We start from the raw sequence: 20556 nt of genomic DNA, 5'->3' as shown, positions 1-20556 counted from the left end.
ACACTGGAGGGAGCATCTGAGTGTTTCCACAATTGTACATTGACAGGCTGTAGACATTTCTGATGGAATCACATCATCATGTTCTGATATCCAAGATACACGAAGTGCAACTTGTATGCAGGTCAATTGCCTTTGCAATATTTCGGATTTATATATATATTTTTATATATTTTATAGTTTTCACATGATTTGATGAAATTGTATTGATTAGTTTGTTAAATACACATAATTTATCTGTTTGATTATTGTATTATGTTTAATACAGTATCTCTTCAGTTTAAACTATAAATGCATGCTGTCCACTCAAGTGGACATCTGAAAATCTCTTTGAAAAATTTGTTTAAAAAAAAAAAAAATCAAATCAAATCTTGTTTTTCATGCCCTAAGGGCAATAAAAACACAAAGGAAAAAAATCCTGACTGAGGTTATCATAATTCATGCATGAAAGGGTTAATAAATATATTAGCTTTAGAGTTGTTTTCATGAGATTTACCTGAGAATCAATAGACAAAAAATGTTTTTTTTTTATTCCAGAGTTATGAAATAATACAGCAGATAAAAACGTTGCACAATGCACATATGTTCCAAATGATTCGAAAGCATCATATGATGTGAGGAACATTAGAGGTAACATCCCAGAAAAAGAAATGTGTGTAGAAAATATAGCTGAGCTCTAACGTACATAAACAAGAGTTCTCTACTGCCACCTCCCGACGCGTTGAAGTAGGCTACTCTCATGTGTTCTCACAAACAAACAGACACGCAAATGTGGTATAAAATTAAAGTTTAATCCAACTACGACAGCAAAAGGTTATCCACAAGTCTCTAAAGAAAGCTTTGTTAAAGATCTTCGCGGTTTAATCACGTTCAATTTCCCTACTGCACCACAGCGTTCCACCAGTAGAACACATTTCCCATGGTGCCACAGGGTAAACCAGGAAGTGCTGCATCACGTGGTTGAACTGTCACAGGTGACGTACAGTCGAGAGCAGCACAGCAGCAGCATGGCGAATAAAGATCCCGGAGTAAGTCGCATCATATTTAAAAATACAATGAAAGCATTGAAAATGTATACAAACATTTTGATAGCAGGTAATAACTGCATTTAAAATATCTGTCTTCTAGTAGTTTGCATTTAATTGTCTAGGTTTATTTATGTCTAAATAAAAGCAATGCTAGGAGTGTGCTAGCTTTAAAGGGTTCAGTTATGCCACAATGACGCACGTTGTATAACTTTATGTGTGTGACCTTCATTGAAATATAATTATTATGATGTAGCTCACTCTAAAATCACAATTTGTCTCAGGTATATTGTGAGTTTATAACAATATTTTAAAGTTGGTCCTCATTCGTCCTAGACAAGGTCAAGGCTACTGGTATCTTGCATAAAACCACTACATTTTTTTAGTGGTCCTTATGAGATTGGATACATTTTCTTTGTAATCTATTATGAAAGTCATTCTAAACTTGAGTTTGAATCAAACTGGCTTGAGACTTTCAAGTCTCTTTAAATCATGATGCCCATGCATTAGTTGGAGGAGGTTCAAGCAGGTTGAATATGATATATCATGCTGCCTTGAACAGATATAAGACAACATCATTCATCTAATATAATATAAATAACCATTTGAATGTGTATTTGAAAAGTCTGACTTTATGTGACCGTTTGTCTCAGAACTTTTTGCAGCAGCTGAGGCAGATTGCTGGTAGGATGGGGTCCGGCCCCCGAGGGCTTGGGCTGGGTGTGAAGCTGCTCATCGGAGCCGGTGCCCTTGCCTACGGGGTCAAAGAAGCCACATACACAGGTAACACACACACTGAAAAATACAGAAGGGTTACATGGCTAGGATGGGCAAATTAAATAATGAATGAAACTTCTCTCAAAAATAATCATTCTTATTTCATTATGTTCTCTCTCACATTTTCTAAATTCGTGCATGCTTTATTGGGAGTTTAATAACTAATTGTGTTTTGCTTTGTGTGTGTGTGTGTTGTGTGTAGTTGAGGGTGGCCAGAGAGCCATTATCTTCAACAGAATTGGAGGGATGCAGATGGACACTGTGCTTGCAGAAGGATTGCACGTCAGGTACATTACACACAACGACCAACATTCAAGCCATAAGCTTTCATTATAATAATAAGTGACCTCACTCAGACCAGCTGAACCACCTAGTGACCCCCAAAGTCTAGTTCGTTTGATATGCTGAACCATGCCTGGTCCACTTACGTATATGGGCTCAGGTACAAATCTATAGGCATGTAGTTTGATCTCTAACTGTGCCGGAGAAAGGAACTTGTGTCTAGGGTTATCACAGTACCAACATTTCAGTAGTTGGTAAAATAGTGCAGTTCTCTGTTCCAATTACGGAATCAGAGCAAAAACTATGTAATTGAGAGTACTTCAAAAAAAAATGTAATTGTAATACACAGTATTTCATAAAATACAGGTTTGGTTTACACGAACTTCCCCTCCAAAGTGGTACGCTTTATGGTGTCTGTTGAAACTCAATGGGCACAGGTAAGGTACGAGAGACGCGGCATGATTTTTAAAACAGGTGATTTATACTCTTTTTATTATTGTAATATAGATTATTTTCTCACCCAATTCTTTTAACGAGGCACTGCCTCCTTTTTTTGGAAACCGTGATACTTTTTAAATGTTTTTTTTTTTAAGTTCAAAAGAACAGCATTTATTTTAAATATTATAAATTACATTATAAACATCTTTGCTGTCACTTTTGATCAATTTAATGCATCCTGAATCAAAAAATATATTTTAATTTAATGTTAACTGTTATCTTCCCATCATCTCACAAATCTCAAATGTGGTTCAATATTTAAAGCTTGCTGACACATAATTATCGTATGTCACTTTATACGTGCTTTTTTGGAGCTTAGCAGAATAAATATTTTAAAAAATAAATATCTATTTTAGTTTTGGAAAAAAGGAATTTGAGCGCTCTGCCGAACATTTTACTTGATACTTGATACTTACATGATACTGGTCTGAACAACATTAGAAAAAACATGATACTGGTCAGAACAACACACTGGTCCTAGAAGACACATTTCTGAATTTGTTGGGATTCAGAGGGGTGTAATCATTCATGATGTGTACTGTATCTTAACTTGAGAGGCCAGAACCCCTTTTACATTTATTAGAAAAAATAATGAACCATTTAAAATTGACATAATAGTAATACACAGGATGATAACAAAAAGCTTACACAGCAACTCCTGTTTATTAATATAAAAACGTAATTTATCTTTCATCCAAAGCCCCTGTTTAATGTACAACTATTTAATGGACACATTTTACACTCCTGAGGTTCTCAGAACCAATATAATTGACATAAAAAAGTGGTGAATGGGAATATGTAGTGGTGAACTACAGCAAATGTGATTGCATTCCAATTTTTCTCCAATTTCTTTTAGATATTTAAATGCCAATATTACATAGTGTTATAAATATAAAATGTAAATAGTTATAAGAATTTTGGTAAATTTAACCCTTATGCTGCATTAGGAACATTTTTGGTCTTTTGCAGTTTAATTTCTTTGACCATTTTGGCTGTTTTAATGCAAATGGTATGAAATTTGGCAAAATTGTGACTTTTTGGATACATGTAAAAAATGTGATCCCATTTTGCAAAATATGTATAACACACACTGTGTAGATCAAATAGTAACACTCAGCACCATAAAGACCAAAAATGGCCCATTGAAACCCATTAAAACGTTGTTTAAATCTGAGGCTGTCAGTAATACATGAAACATGATTTTTGCACAAACATCCTTTCATTTTGAAGCAAAAGCATTATATTTGCATTATATAGTGTATTCCACCAGATGACGTCACTACATATTTATTCCCTATGGGTGGAAATGCACCTTATTTTAGGCAATAGGCAATGTTTAATAGGTGGCCATTTTTGGTCTCTAACGCGCTAAGTGGGATTTTTTGCAAAGTGGGACTGTGATAATCCAAATCTAAAGTTTTCTCTTTGCATTTAGTTTATTGAAAATAATTGAATTTTTGTGTTTTTTCCTCTTATACAAATCGATGGTTTCGCAAACAAAACTGGTAATTAAAGGGTTAAAATCCTGAAATTGAATACATTTTTGGTAGTTATGATGAGGACTGATGCTGGTTAAAAGATTTAACTTGGTAAAAGTGGAAAATAATAATAATATATAATATTTTATGCAATGTTTAATATGTGGCCATTTTTGGTCCTTAATGCACTCAACGGTGTTAAAAATATAATGCAGCACAAGGGTTAAATTGCTAATAACCAAATGCATCATTACAGTCTGTAAATATCTCTTAACAACACAATGCAGTCACTAGTAAGACTTCCTGTAAATGAAGTATCTGGTAAAAATCTGTTCTATAATAGCAATGCATTAAATCACATTATACATTAATAAACCACAACAAATAAAACAAATTAAGTGATGTCTCATGTCTCAAGTCAAGTGAATTACGGGTCATTGGACAGGCGTCCAATCACAACTGACTTCCGGAAAGGGGGAAGTAGCCAATGACATTTGAGGTTATGAAAACAGTACGTCCCGCCCCTCGACTGCCAAAAGCAGGCGAGAGCAGATCGAGCGCGTGGGGAATGACCATGCGTGCGCATGAGGGCTTGTATTGCATGCAGAGATGTCATGTGCGCGTGCACGGTTTGAATGAGCTTGCGAGTTCCCGTTTCCTCGCGTGTACATCTGTTGTCCTCTCGCGAAAGTCATTAACCGTGCGTGCCAGCATCAGTTGTGCTCTCGTTTATTTTAGTCATTGATTTGCCAGCATGAACTTGAGGGAAAGCAAATGATGCCAAAAGTTTCATTTTACAGTAAACTATTAATTTAAGAAGTTTGTCTTGCATCTAGGATACCATGGTTCCAGTACCCCATCATCTATGATATTCGAGCCAGGCCAAGGAAGATTTCATCTCTCACTGGAAGCAAAGGTGACTTTGAACCAGATGTTTTATTGTCATAAATGCAATAAATTTGCGTGATAAAGCCTTAAAACGCATTGCCTGCTGTTAGGGCAACATACCCTGTCTCTCACCACTGCCTTTGTCAATGACCAGTGCAATTAAGAGTGTGACCTTCATCATGTGACTCTGTCCATCACAGATCTCCAGATGGTGAACATAGGTCTTCGTGTCCTTTCTCGGCCTGTTGCCTCAAGCTTGCCAGTCTTGTACCAGCAGTTGGGGAAAGACTATGACGAGCGTGTGCTTCCTTCCATCGTCAACGAGGTGCTCAAGAGCGTGGTGGCCAAGTTCAACGCGTCCCAGCTGATCACGCAGAGAGCCCAGGTACAGTATGAGGACTGAAGTCTGAGACACACTGAGCCAACAGCCGGCCTTCAGGTGAACCAGTGCTTGAAAAGAAAAATGCAAGTGACAAAAGCAAGCAAATGACGAAGTCAATTTGTTTTGTTAGATCTAGCTTTTGTTAGAAAGCATTTTGTTAATATAGCATTTATTTAATTGAATTAGAAAGAGAGAGAGAGAGAGTTTGTGCATGTGTAGATTGTTTGCTCAGTGTGTCTTGAGTTTAAATACTTACAGTACAAATACATACTAAACACATACTAAACATACTAAATAAATACAAATACATACTAAACAGCTATGCTTGATTTTTTTTTTTTTACCACTCCAGAGTTCGCAGGTTTGCATTAATGACTACTATTACTGTATTGAAGTTATATACGGTATAACCTGAAAACAAAATATTCTGTCATGTTTCAAACCTGAATGATTTTTTTTTTTTTACTTAACCACTGAAGGAGATGTTTTGCAGAAATGAGAAGCTATTCCATTTGATTATGGACAAGCATTAATATTTGAGAAAATAGTGTTTTTTGGAAGTCCTATACAGGTTTTTTTTTTGGGGGGGGGGGTTGGTGGAAATTTTTTTAGCTTGGCAACCTTGGTCTCTATTCGCTTTCATGCAAAAAAAGAGCCTTGAGAACATTTTGTTTTTCTCCTTTTGTTTTCAATGGAAGTCATTTACAGGTTTGGAAAGACATGATCATATAGAAGAGATAACCTGATGCCCGAGACCTCATTCTCAAATGGATAGTATCAATATCATCAAGTATTTATCTTAATGCGGATTCGATTTGATCTTGTTATAAGATTCAGTCCCAACCCCTAAATTCACCTTCCCCTGACCTTTGACTTTAACTCCACCAGCAGCTTTTCAAGTCTAAGCCTGGTGTGAGACAGAAATGATTAACTCTCTGAACTCTGAGAAGCTCAGGCTTTGTCTAGTTAGAGCTTTTTAAGGCTGTTATTTCACACACTCTCACCTGATGCTACGGGACGACAGCTCAGACACACGATTACATAATTCATGTTAACTTGTGACAATTTTATTACAGTTTTATTAGATGTCTTTGATACAGTGGGGTTTAATTGTGAAAATCTGGGATTCCAATGAAGCACAAGATGCTCTTTTGAACATTAAATCATGTTAAGTTTTACACAAACTTCTGGAGTTCATGCCAGCTCAAATGCTGCTGTCAATAAAGCAAAAAGAGATAGCAAATACTAAGACATTCACACTGTATTAAATAGAGCAACTTAAGGGAGAACTCCGGCACAAAATGAACATTTGGTCTAACATTTGGTCATGTGAAGTGAACTGTCTTTATAAAGTATCTTCTTAATAAACGGTCCGTACACTGTACACTCTCAATGCTTCGTTTTGCGTGTATGGACCCTCATTATGTTACTGTGTGAGTGTGGGGCTATTTTGAGCCTTGTTAGTAGTATTAACTAGCGATTTCTCTTTACTTATTATATGCCCCATATAATAGTGTATACGCTAAACAGTTTTTAGAGATAAAACTCTTTATATTCGATTATCATGAAAACAAATCTCAGAGAACGGTCGACTAGGTACCAATGTGTAATTAGACCAAAGGTTCATTTTGCGTTGGAGTTCTCCTTTAAGATAAGCAGTTTCACTTTTGGACTTCATCGTATCTGCATGCCTGTTGGTGGTTTAACTGAGGTGATCAGTTACTGAGAAAATCAGCTTAGCCTTTATTTGTGTGTCATTTTATTTTGGTGGTCAGGTGTCACTACTCATAAGGAGAGATCTAATCGAGAGAGCTAAAGACTTTAACATCATCCTGGATGACGTGGCCATCACAGAGCTCAGCTTCAGCAAAGAGTACACCGCTGCTGTGGAGGCCAAGCAAGTTGGTATGTAGTACCAAAATACATCTTTTCTAATCTGTCACAGAAGTCAGTGAATTTAGCACCCTAAACTAAGCATGCCTAAGCTAAAAAAATATGATATTGTACCTAGTAGTCACATAATAATATGATTTGTTTACATTTGATGAGACAATTGATACATCATATGAGACGACTCTTTGTCATAAAGTCAGTTTCACACAATACCTTATTAATTGTCTATTATAAACAATATAAAAGTACTCAGGATGTTTTGCCACAATTTATGTTATATATGACATTTCGCTTTTTATGATATATATATATAGGGCTGTCAAATTTAATACATGCGATTTTATTATTTTTTTTTTGTACTTTTTATTTAAGTTTATAATAATATTTAACGCAAATAAAAGCATGCGTTTTTTTCTGTCATCCTCTGACTGCATGTTGTATATGATCATACTATCAAGTGCGATTTCATTAATTCAAGTGCTATTAAACCATTCAAACATAAGAACTCAGATCTGTACTGGTAGGCTGTCTGTGAATCGACTCTGAACAAACATGAGAACAGAATGATGTCAAGTATCCTCATAAGCAGAGTCTTAAAATAGTTTAAAAATTGTTGACTGTATGTAAAGAGTGAGGAAATTGGATGTGTGTCAGGTCTTAAGGTGACAGCTGTCTGTGTCATTACTGATAATCAAAGAAAATCACTCACTGACACTGAGTTCATGGGCGTCAGTGTGGTTTAAAATGTGCTGGGGATAGAGACGCATTCAGAAATGTATTTTCAAAAGTGCTGGGTATAATGACGCATTCTTTTTTTTTTCTCTTTCGCGCAGGTCATGTTCTGAAAGACGATGTCCTGTAGCTTAGGCCTACTGATGTAAATAAATAATGTATACAAAGATGTGATGATGTTCGACCAAAAATGTGAAGGGTGGGGTGTTAAATAGTACTTTGTACTTAAATAGTAGTTACTTACAATGGTCAAAAACAGGCAGTTAAAAAGATGCCTTTAAACAAATATGGAAAATAGATGTCTTTATGTCGTTATACTTTATTTTGTAGATTTAATGTGAAAATATATTTAAAAAACTTTGATTAATTACAGGAAAGTTTCAGTTTAATATTTGAATCGATTGACAGCACTAATTTATACAGTATATATATATATATATATATATATATATATATATATATATATATATATATATATATTGGAAGGCGTTGGCTAAATCAATCAGCATATAAACAAATTTTGGTCAAGGTTTTCAGTGTATTTTCAATTCTGTTTCCTACACTGTAATTTTTTGTTTTCAAGCTTTAACCCTAAAACCGTATTCTGGACAAATGTGGGCAAAGTAGTTTTGATTTATTTTTAAAAAATACTTCCCTTGATCTGAGCGGTCAAGACTTGGCTACTTTTCCTAAGTTTGCCTCCTGAACACACACAATTTTTTCGACTTAATTCTTCAATGTTAAGTGGGTGAAAAAAAACCCTCCTTAATCTTGTATTTGGGTCAAAAATGGGCACTCATTGAAATGAATGGGGAAAACTGTAATTTAGAGCATTCTAAATGGAGCCAAAATAAGACACCAGGTGACAGCAAAGTCACTTTATTTTTAGGTTTTAGCTCTTAGAACTTGTTGGAAGGATATTTTAATGTAGTTAAAAACTAGAAAATATGGTACTTTTTGAAGTAAATAAATTCAAAAATATTCAAAAAATGGATAGACAAACTTTATCGAAGACAGTGATATAACATTTATGATAAATAAAAATTAGGATCACACTCTGTGCCCACATTTGTCCACAATTACAGGATTAAGGGCTATAAAGTGAATACGGTTTGAGGGCTACATTGCTTTTACTAGTACTGGTTGAAAACACTGAACACAAACGCTGATTGAGTCTGTCTCTTGCTCGGATGTATCTATGATCGCAGAGGTCAGGTGGCGCACTGAGCGTTCGGCACCAGTGTGATCATACGCATCATGGAGTTAATGTTCGCTAGGAAAGCACTAACTGAGATTTTAGATTTTTTTTTGTTTTGAATCAATGTTCTGTGTGACATGAAGAAATGGTCTGAATTATGTATAAGGTTGTAATGCAGTATGCACTACCATTCAAAGGTTTGGTGTAGGATTTAATGTTTATGTTAAGAAAACTTATGCTCACCAATAATGCATTTATTTTTTTTTTAAAAACTCAACTGTAATATTTAGAAATATTTAAAATACACCAATATCATGTAAAATAACTTCTGTTTAAATATATATTCCTGTGAAAATTGTAATTGCAGCTGTTGAAAAACAAAATATAATTTTGACCGGTTATCACCCAAAGTGGTGCTTCTTTTAAAGAACATGTGTTTGTCTTAATGCTGTCCGCTAGAGGGCACTCTGGCCTAGTTATTTCACCAGTATTCCCTATTGACCAAACAACAATACACCACTTGCATAAACCATTTCTGTAAGAACTGAAATGTTTATTTTATCACTTTAAAATGAACCACGTTGGCTAGCCCGAAAAAGAAGAATATTTGTGTGTGAGCCAATTTTCTATGAATTAAATAAGCTTTCTGTCCCGTTGCCGTGTAGCCCAGCAGGAGGCCCAGAGGGCTCAGTTCTACGTAGAGAAGGCCAAACAGGACCAGAGACAGAAGATCATCCAGGCCGAGGGTGAAGCTGAGGCTGCTAAACTGGTAACCTACTGCAGCTTTCTCGATCCCACATATTGGCCATCGTCGAAAGAACGTCTCTGTTTTATTAAGGATTATTATAAGGGGTTTCCTTGGTTACCATCAATCGTCCCAGATGCACTATTTGCATCCACAAGGACCTCATTTCATATGATTATTATTCCCTGTTATTATGTTCTAAATCTGTGAGTGGTAATTGACTGTAATTATCAGATATAATTAATGAATCCTGCTTCTGTAATAATTAAGCCACAGTCCCTCATCTAGGCTATTTTGAACTGTTGCCCCCCTCATTCTCAACAAGCTATCCGCAACCAAAACACTTCTGAAAGCGTTTGTTCTCTTTTGTTTGTGCATTATGGACATTTCTCAGTCATTCTTTCGATTTGATTATGTTCCAGTGTTTGCAGTCTTCCTGTCTTCAGAAATGACTTTGCTTTTGCGCTCTTTTCTGCTGATATGAAGCAATTCTGTTTCTAAAACGGGCTGCAGGTTAATGGCCGTCTGCTGATGGTAAACAAAGGCTCAACTAAGGGTACGGAGTAATTTGCTTTTGTTTTTATTGTGTGTTTGTCCACTCCAGTTGGGTCAAGCTGTTTTGAAGAACCCTGGATACCTTAAACTTAGACGTATCAGAGCAGCCCAAAGTATCGCCAAAACGGTAAGACACTCTCCAAACAAAATAAATCATTGATTGAATTTCACTGACTCACATTAGCAGATGTTGATACGCTACCATTCAGAAGTTTGTGGCCAGTGTGAAATAAATAAATAATAGGGCTGTCAGTTAAACGCGTTATTAACGGTGTTAACGCAAACCCATTTTAACGGCGTCATTTTTTTTATCGCGCAATTAGCGGTCTTTTTGGCCTAGCAAACTTTGTAGTTTTTTTTTTTCACATGCTTTTGCAACAGGACGCGGCATGTGGGACGCTGCACTATGAAACCCATTCATTTCAATGGCTTGCGTCGGGCGAGGATGTTTTGTTGTTTCGGTTTGCAAGCTGGCCAAATAGTTGGTTAACGTTGCATTCTGAGTGGATGACGAGCGTGAGGCGCCGAAATGGATGCCAATAAGATTCTGAATGGAAAGTTTACTTTTAAAAAGTTGCCAAATGGTTCAGTTGACAAGACCAAAGTGATCTGTATGTTTTGTCGTTGTGAACTGAGCTATCATCATCGCAGCATGTCCAGTCTGAAATACCGCTTGATGATGGCCAAGCACACACATGCACACACACACACACACACACAGCTGATGCAAATTCTCCACCCCCTCGTCAATATCAGGAGCTCGTCAGTATTTCTTTCACTCTTTTATTGATGGACAGTGTTACATTGTGTGTGAGATTATTTGCTCTAAGTGAGAATTCTAGTGTGAAATTGAACAAAAATTAGTTGTTCAATAAAAAAACATTTGCACAATGCAAGCCGATCCACTTGTAAATGTTGATAAGAGCATTAAATTATGAAAAAATAATGGGACAAAAAGAAATCAAGAGACATTTAGAATACCTAAAAATGTGCGATTAATTGCAATTAATCGCGAGTTAACTATGACATTAATGTGATTAATCACGATTAAATTTTTTAATCGTTTGACAGCACTACTAAATAAATCAAAACTAATACTTTTATTTAGCAAGGACGCATTGAATTGATCAAAATTGACAGTAAAGGTTTAGCAAATTGATTACTATTTCAAATAAATTAAAGAATCCTGAAAAAAAGATTAAGCAGCACAAATGTTTTCAACATTAATAATCAGAAATGTTTCTTGAGCATCAAATCAGCATATTTGAATGATTCTGAAGGATCATGTGACACTAAAGACAGGAGTAATATATGGTAAAAAATTTAGTTTTGCATCACAGGGATAAATTACATTTTAGCTGATAAACAGAAACCCATTATTTTAAATGGTAATATTTTGCAATATAATAGTTTTAATATATATATATATATATATATATATATATATATATATATATATATATTTTTTTTTTTTTTTTTTTTTTTTTTAAATAAATAAATTAAGCCTATAGGATGGGACTTTCAGAAACATAAAAAAAAAAAACTTACGGACCTAAACCTTTGGTCAGTAGCGTACATGCTAACAGCTTAGTACTTTACTGGCAGTTCCACAGTTTACATGAGCCACACATGAAAACTAGGATATTTTTTTGTCTTGAAAATAGATTTTCTAAAATGTCTTTAAAAATAGAGATATTAAAAAATCCCTGCTGTGTTTTAAATACTTTGCATTCATTTGATCTCACTAGTAATGGGAGGTCAAGCTGAAGCATCCTTGTAGGTGATTGGGTATTTCATGTTTTCTCTACACAGTATACAAATTCTGTTAGTATGCCATAATAATACAAAAAGGCGATAGCCTCATGGGCAGCACTCTGTTGCGCTAGCTGAGTTTGATTCCTGGCCCGAGGTCCTTTGCCAATCCCATTCCTCTCTCTCCACCCTGTGCTTTCCTGTCTGACCTCGACACTGTCCTATCTAATAAAGCCATAAAAAGACCAATTAACACCCGCCAAATTCGATAAATGCAGGTGAAAATCCACTGTGGAGGGTATAGCAAATCAATGCATCAGACAATTTTGGCAGGTTATGATTCATAAATTGTTCTATCACTTTGCAATGCTACACCCTTACCCATAGGTACACCCTCTTTGAATTCTATGGTTTTACATATCAGGACATTCAAATTTGGTAAAAACAACCTCAGATGAACATCAACACGTGTCATTATTTATTTAACAAAAACTAGGCCAAAATGGGGAAGCCATGGGTGAAAAACCAAGTAGACCCTTACTTTTTCCTGCTAATCGAACGCCCTTGATTACATTGATCATTAACAAGCTTGACCAACTCTATAAAAGCAGATGTTTTGCACAACGCCAAGGAGGAAAGACATCAGCAATGATCTTTGAGAAGCAACTTGTTGTTGCCATCAATCTGAGAAGGGTTATAAGGCCATTTCCAAACGACCTGAAGTCCATCATTCTACAGTGAGGAAGATTTTTCACAAGTAGAAAACATTTAAGACCGTTGCCAATCTTCCCATGAGTGGACGTCCCAGCATATTCTCCCCAACGCCAGACTGTGCACTGGTCAGAGAAACTGCAAAATTCCCAAGAGCTACACCTATGTCTACACAGGCCTCAGTTAACATGTAAAATGTTAGTTCATGATGACAGGAGAAAGCCGCTTCTTTCTTAAAAGAACAGCAGCATGGCTTAGGTTTGCAAAGTTACATCTGAACAAAAGAAAACAAGACTTCTGTAACTATGTCGTTTGGACGGATGAGACCACACTGGCGGAGGATTGGTGGATTTTTGGCTTGTTTTGCAGCCGACTATGATCTCCTATTCATACCAAAGTATTCCAGAGTCAAATGTGAGGCCATCTGTGCGACCGCTAAAGCTTGGCCGGAATTGGGTCATGCAACAGGACAATGATCCAAAGCACACAAGCAAATCTACAACGGAATAGATGTAGCAATTGCCCAATCAAAGTCCAGACTTCAAGCCGATTGAAATGCTGTGTCGGGACCTTAAGAGTGGATCTGTGCATAAACAAATGCTCGCAAACCTGAATGAACTGAAGCAACTTTGTAAAGAATAGTGGGCCAAAGTTGAGAATGATTAAGTCATCAGAAAACCATAACTTCAAAGTTATATGCTAAACATGACACTACAAGCAACTGAATCATATGGTGTGCTTGTTTTGTCGCACATGGCTTTATTTTTGTTAAATAAATAATGACACAGTGTAATATGTCATGTGTTTAGGTTGTTCTTAGCTAATTTTAAGACCAGCTAATTTTATTATTTTGTCCTGATGTGTAAAACCATGGAATTCAAAGAGGTTGTACTTTCTATTTCACATGACCATGTATGTGTGTGTTTAACATATGTGAATATAAGACCTTGATAATCTCATAATCTTGTATTCTTTTTTTTTTTTTATCAGGTTGCAACTTCTCAGAACAAGGTGTACCTGAGTGCAGACAGCCTAGTTTTGAACCTCCAGGACGACTACTTTGACAAGTAAGATCCGAGTGCTCCTCACATACTGAGCATACTAAAACAATCAACATGTTGTCTCCTTTGCTCAATTGAGCATGATCTTCAAAACGAACTGAAACTTTCCCAGTTGTAGATATAAAAAAAGGGAAAATCCCCTTGGGGTTGGGGTTTCCTACTATATCATAATCATGTAATGTCCACTGGTTTAAAGAGCCCCTATCATGGATTTTTGAAAATGACTGTTCATATGGTGTGGAATATAGCTCTAAGGGAATGAAAACATCCTGCAAAGATTTATATCTGAAAGTGCACCGTATATAAAGTTATTGTCTTTCAAAAGTGAGAGTCGACTCTGAGTCTATGAAATGATTTTCATAGAGAGGTAGAGAGGTCATTGGGTGCGCCCAGTTACTGCGCACGCAGACAGAAGTGTAAACTTGAAGTCTACACATTCAAATACTTCATCATAGCATCATGTCGAGAAGATGCTGTGTTCTACAATGCAAAGATACTTCAGACACTTTGTTTTCATTTACCAGGGACGAGCATGTGAAGAATCGGTGGTTAGAGTTCATATTTGCAACGATACCACAACAGTATAGCCCGATTCTGTTCTCATCATTTTAATAACGAATCGTTCAAAAACATAAATTAATTTAAATGTGGATTCGCAAGCGGTTGTTCCTGAAGGAGGGCTCAGTAACTTACTTACCCAGTGTATATGGATCAGCTTCCTCCTACGAATCACAACCTGTAAGTATTATTAATAATTGTTGCTTTTATGGGTTTTGAACGGTTTTGTTGCGTCGGGGCGCGAGGAGGGAATGCGCAATAAGTATGTGTGTGCAAATGTGTGTGTGTAAGTTACGTTCAGCGCAGCTTCTTGGTTTTCAACGTCAATTTTTTAAAAATATGTGAAATGTTTGTCGCTGTTATTGGAGTTGTCAAAGAATAGAGCGTCTTGTAGTACTGCAGTGCTTTTTTTATTTATTTATTTATTTATTTCACAATAATTCAGTACATTTTACTTCAACAAAAGCAGTTGTTGGGGCATGAATAGTATAGACAGAAGCAGTATAAATTATGCAGTACATCACACATTACAATTGCAACTACTACTATAGCACGCCATAGTTCAATGTAACTTTCCCAACAACTGATTAGGAAAACAAATATATGCTATTGTGAAAATGGATCCCCAAGAAGCAATAGCTTATAAATAGGGGTCCTTTATCAATATGTTTATGCGTTATGCTAACAAACAATAACTGACTGGGTCTGTCATCTGACCAATCACTGCCGATTAGCGTAACGCAAAGGAGTGGTTTGGAAAAATGAGTCGTTGTACGAATCATTTGGGAGTCGGTGAGCAAATCAGTTAAAAATAAATGCATATTATAAGACAAATAAAGTGTTTTTTATCCTTCCATGCATGTTAAACTGTTTTTTGGAACTCCTAAAACAAAAATAGGAACGTTTCAAATGCTATGATAGGGGCTCTTTAAATAAAATTAGTTTTACCTTGTCTTAATTTAAATAAAAAAAATATTCCCAGTGCGCACAAATTAGCCTCGAGTGCATGTTGGTTACAGTGTTTATTTCCTTTTTATTAATAGCCTATTTTATCAAATAATTTCTTTATTTACAATTGTATTTTTTAATTCATTTTCAAATTATTTTCCTAATGTATTAATTATTAATTTGCATAAATATAAAGTGTATACATATCAGCCATCGAAAAACCAATAGCTAGTCTAAAGCAATAGTTTTATTTAATAGTTCTCATTGTTGGTGTGAATGCTAGTCCCACATCGTGTTTTTTCCCCCTCTTAAACATTATTAAACAATTACTCAGTGGACAGAACACATTTTCAAGTTTTGCCCTCAGCCCTGTTACTAAGTATTCTTTTCTGTTTATATTGATGCCCATATGTCAGCATGGTTCCCTCAATCCCTCAGCGGTTAATCAGTGCATTTGTCTTCTCTGGCAGGCTGTCACTGGGGAAATGAGGAGCGTCATCCATGAAGAACATATGCATTCCATATGTAAGCAGTGTTCGCCGAGCCACTATATTTTTGTCCTCATCCTAAACGTGACTGTGAGCAGAGCCTCTCTCACGGGTACAGTTCAGCTCGGGCTCAGATTACACACTGGTCTGGCGACCTTACAGATTCACACATACATATCCATTTATACACCGTTGTCTGTCATTGAGCAGGACATTTTTGGATTATTTTCAGCTCAAGAATTGGATATTTTGGAATCAGGTGGCTTTGTATACTAATTGTGATTACAAAAATATACATTCAAAACAATTAATGGTCAATTATTCATTTATCCCATTTATTATTATTATACCCATTTACCATCTATATTTTCTGCTGTTGGATTCCACTTAAAAAGTGTTGACTGATACAAAAGGACTTGCAGCAATTTTGATTAAATAATATGTTTTCAGGACTATTTGTGGGGATATTTATTTCTTTTGGAAAAATGGACTTTTATTGATTATTATTATTACAAAAAAATATTATATATTAATTAGAATTTCCAGAATTTATTAGAATTTGGTATCTTCCAAAACAGTGCAGTTAATAAATAAATAAATAAATATATATATATATTAGGGCTGTTAAATGATTAATCATGATTAATCACTTCCAAAATAAAAGTTGTGTTTACATAATATATTTGGGTGCAGTGTCTAATTCTTTTATATATATATAAATACACACACATGCATGTATATTTAAGAAAAAATTATAATTTATACATAAAATAATATAATATAAATTGTATATAAATCTATATACAGTATATACATGAAAATATTTCTTAAATATATACAAGCATGTATGTGTATTTATATATAAAAAATTCATTTGACAGCCCTAATATATATATATTGTAAATTTAATATATTGCGTGTAAATTTTCATGCTATATGCATTTGGCTAATAAATGTACAAGTTTGGCACAGATATATTTACTCACCTTCACTCGTCCTGTCCTGTACTCCGTCAAGCGATCCTTAAAGCGCTCTATTTCTATGCACAGCGTATTTGATGCATCATAAACTGAAGTGTTAAGGTGCATCGCGTAGTGTTTCTCTCGCACACACAAAGACTTGCACCCTTCATAAAATTGATGCCCCACATGTAAATTATATTCTTTATTGTATTTTCCTGTCAAAATAACAGGAAATTCATTTGGAATTCTTCAGCCTACACTGTCGGTATTTTTATAGTATTCAGTTCCTGCGAGTATACATGAATATTCATGATATTTGCCCTATTGTGGGCATGTCCTTGACAACGCAGAATGCAATACTGAAAATATTAACTCAATCTCCTCAAATCGTAAGTTTTAATGGATTATTTCGAAGTTTTAAATGTTGAACATCAACTCCAACCGTCCACATTTTCAAAACAATGCATAGTTTATGTAATATGATAAATCGTCGGAGCTGTTTAGACTGATTGATTACAGGCGTTCAGATCAAGGACACAGCAGAGTAATCAATAAGCGAGTAACCTATGCTAGTCAGGGCTAACACAGTTTTTTTTACTCTTTGATGTGTTGAGATTTTTTTTAATTTATTTGTGAGGCTTTACATTTGGTTTGAATAGTTGATTAGTTGTCATTCGGTGACTGCAGTGTTGACGACAATGCCTGAAATAAACCTCTACAAATGTATCATGCCCTAATAAAATTTATATAAGCTAGCCTGGTGCAAGTATTCTGTCATCCTTAATTTCTTGTTTATTTTGTTTTTAGCCAGTGCTTCCCAGACTTGGCGGCCCAATCAATAAGGCTCATGTAATCAACACCAAACTATGTTTTCCTGTTTACTCATATTATACTGGATATCATGTACAATTAAAGTCTCACAAGTAAATGCAATCAACGATATGCCTATTGAGGAAAATGTTTTCTTAACCTTGTAGATGTCTCAAGCACCACCACCAGTCCGCAGCTCTTAAAATAACAAATATGCATTCATACCTTTTCATTCATACATGGTTGCCACATTTTAGATCTAATTACTTGTGTTCTATCATTAAAAGAGAAGTTCACTTTAAAAAAAAAAACTTTTGCTGATAATTTACTCACCCCCATGTCATCCAAAATGTCCATGTCTTTCTTTCTTCAGTCAAAAAGAAATTTAGGTTTTTGATGAAAATATTCCAGGATTTTCTCCTTATAATGGACTTCAATGGGAACCAAACGGTTCAAGGTCCAAATGAGAGTTTCAGTGCAGCTTCAAAGGGCTTTAAACGACACCACACGATGAATAAGGGTCTTATCTAAGGACTGTCATGACTCGAAAAAAGATTTGTTCATTTTGATGAACAAGTTTGAACAGGAGAGTCACGAACGCTCATCACAGAACAGAGCAAGGCGAGCATTTGTGCTTATAAAACTTAAACCTTTTTATTTATTTTTTAAATGACCGATCGTTTCGCTAGATAAGACCCTTATTAATCGTCTGGTGTAGTTTACAGCCATTTGAAGCTGCACTGAACCTCTCATTTGGACCATGAACCGTTTGGTTCCCATTGAAGTCCATTATATGGAGAAAATCCTGGATTGTGTTCATCAAAAACCTTAATGTCTTTTCGAATGAAGAAAGAAAGACGTGGTCATCTTAGATGACATGAGGGTGAGTAAATAATCAGCAAAAGTTTTTTTAAAAGTGAACTACTCCTTTAAAAAAATGCTTGATTGACTGATTTTAAATGTACTTTCAGTTATTTTCCAGTTTTAAATGATTAAAAATAAGTCTCTGACATGTTTCCCACTGTAATAAGTCTTGGACTTTTTGAGGTTCTAACACTGAGTAATGTTAAATAAGAAAACCAAAGTAGGATTATGAGTAACAAACTGATTTCAGTAAAGCGGATGTTTAGTCAGTGGGTGGCGCCAAATACAAAGCCAGTAGTTCCTCATCCTTTACATGGAATTCTGGATCCATGGAGATAAAGATGATTCGTAACGTAGAGAGAGAGAGAGAGAGAGAGAGAGAGAGAGAGAGAGAGAGAGTATTAATATCTCCTCAGATTTACTGAACGCTCGGGAGCACGTTTCAACGCGAGCCTCAGCAATAGTGTCTCTTGTGATTGTTCAAATCTCTCTGGATTAAAGTGAGCGCTCTTCAGGAGGGGTCTGAAGGGGCTTAATGCATTATCCCACTCTATTGATGTGGAGGAGGAGAGCATGGAAAGGGTGGAGCCGGTGAAGTGCTGCATAAGGCCAAACCCCCCATTCCCCCTCAGCCTATAGAAGTCAGTGGTGTTTTTTGAATGCAGAAAGCCTCGAGTGAGTGAGTGGCTGCATTTGTCTTATAGCTTCCCTGTGGCATCTGTGTTATTGTAACATCTTCCACAAGAGGGATCTGGTGCTGCTGCTCTTTTGACCTCATTTTTGCGCGTGTAATCCCAAAACTGGTTCCGGTTTGATCTTCTGAACGTGCTGCGGCGAACGCTCTGGTATGCAAATGCGAGTTGAGGAGATGTCGGTCACGTGATCAACCCTCCATTTCCTCAATCCCGTCTCTTGCACCTCCCCTCCCGGGCCTATGCATAAACAACAGCAGATTACCACTCAGCTGGTCCGTCTCCATGGAAACGCTGACCTCATGCTGGGACGAGAGATCTGGGCCAGTCACCATGGCGGTTTGCCAGGATACTAGACTTGATCTCTCTTACCTATTGCAAGGTGCACCTAATAGCGGCTTTGCTGCTATTTTTAGAGGTCAACAGCACAACGTTCTCCGATCATGCTGGTTTTTTTTCTCACCCCATTATGCACTGCAGATAATGATTTGCTACGCTGCAGCTCAAGAACCGTTGTTAGCTCCTGCTAACTGTGCACTCATGCTAGATGTGTGACCTACATCCCACTTCAAAGTCGTGATGCTCTGCAGTTTGTCTGCGGTGTCCTTGCCTCACAATCTGCTCTACAGAAATGCACACTGAAGTATTTGCTTAGTCATTTGTGCTGTATTAACATTTCACATCTTCAACGTACTAATAGAAGGGCCAACACTATCGTCATGAACCTTATATAAACTTAATTATGTTTGAACTGAAATGAGACATTTAGTGCTTTTAGTCTTCCTCGTAGATACAATTAGCTTGTTTTAATGAGAAAATTACGATTCTGGCCTTATTGGGAGGACCACTATAATGGTACCTTGTTAAAAGAACAAAAAATGCATTGTATTGTATTGTACAGGATGCCTATATTTTAATGTAAGACCAACTAGCATTGGTGATTTTCATCAACTAACGATTGAATGAGAGTTGGGTAATGCTTGGTGAAGCTACAGGTCCCTCGTTTCCAGGTTGAATTCGCTCCCTTGGAGATGAATTGATGAATTGGTGCCATCCAGTCAGAGAAGGCCTCCACATTAATTTACTGAGTGGATTTAATTAACCTGTTTCTTTTTTATGGCACCCTCATTATGGTGTCAAAAGGGATTTGGAAAGCTTGCCCTAGTTTGGTTAATATTGCTCCTTTTTTGTCGTCCTTTTTTCTTCGATTAAGTCACACTCGAGGCAAACTTGTACAGAGATCCGGCCTGGCTTTGGTGT

General features: G+C 36.1%; 1 protein-coding gene across 1 annotated transcript; it reads left to right on the top strand.

Moving 5' to 3' along the window:
- Nucleotides 1–867: 867 nt before the first annotated feature.
- Nucleotides 868–16420, top strand: phb2a (prohibitin 2a). Its single transcript, XM_039649611.2, has 10 exons — nt 868–1025; nt 1676–1805; nt 2002–2086; nt 4894–4973; nt 5146–5330; nt 7103–7232; nt 9816–9919; nt 10500–10577; nt 13904–13980; nt 15951–16420. The coding sequence occupies exons 1-10, from the start codon at nt 1005–1007 to the stop codon at nt 15967–15969; spliced, it is 909 nt and encodes a 302-aa protein (XP_039505545.1). The 5' UTR covers nt 868–1004; the 3' UTR covers nt 15970–16420.
- The last annotated feature ends 4136 nt before the right edge of the window (nt 16421–20556 follow it).

This window comes from Pimephales promelas, chromosome 5, assembly GCF_988280905.1.
Source record: "Pimephales promelas chromosome 5, fPimPro1.hap1.1, whole genome shotgun sequence".
Lineage (NCBI taxonomy): Eukaryota > Metazoa > Chordata > Actinopteri > Cypriniformes > Leuciscidae > Pimephales > Pimephales promelas.
The sequence above is the reverse complement of the archived record's forward strand: the minus strand, read 5'-3'. Positions and strand labels throughout refer to the sequence as shown.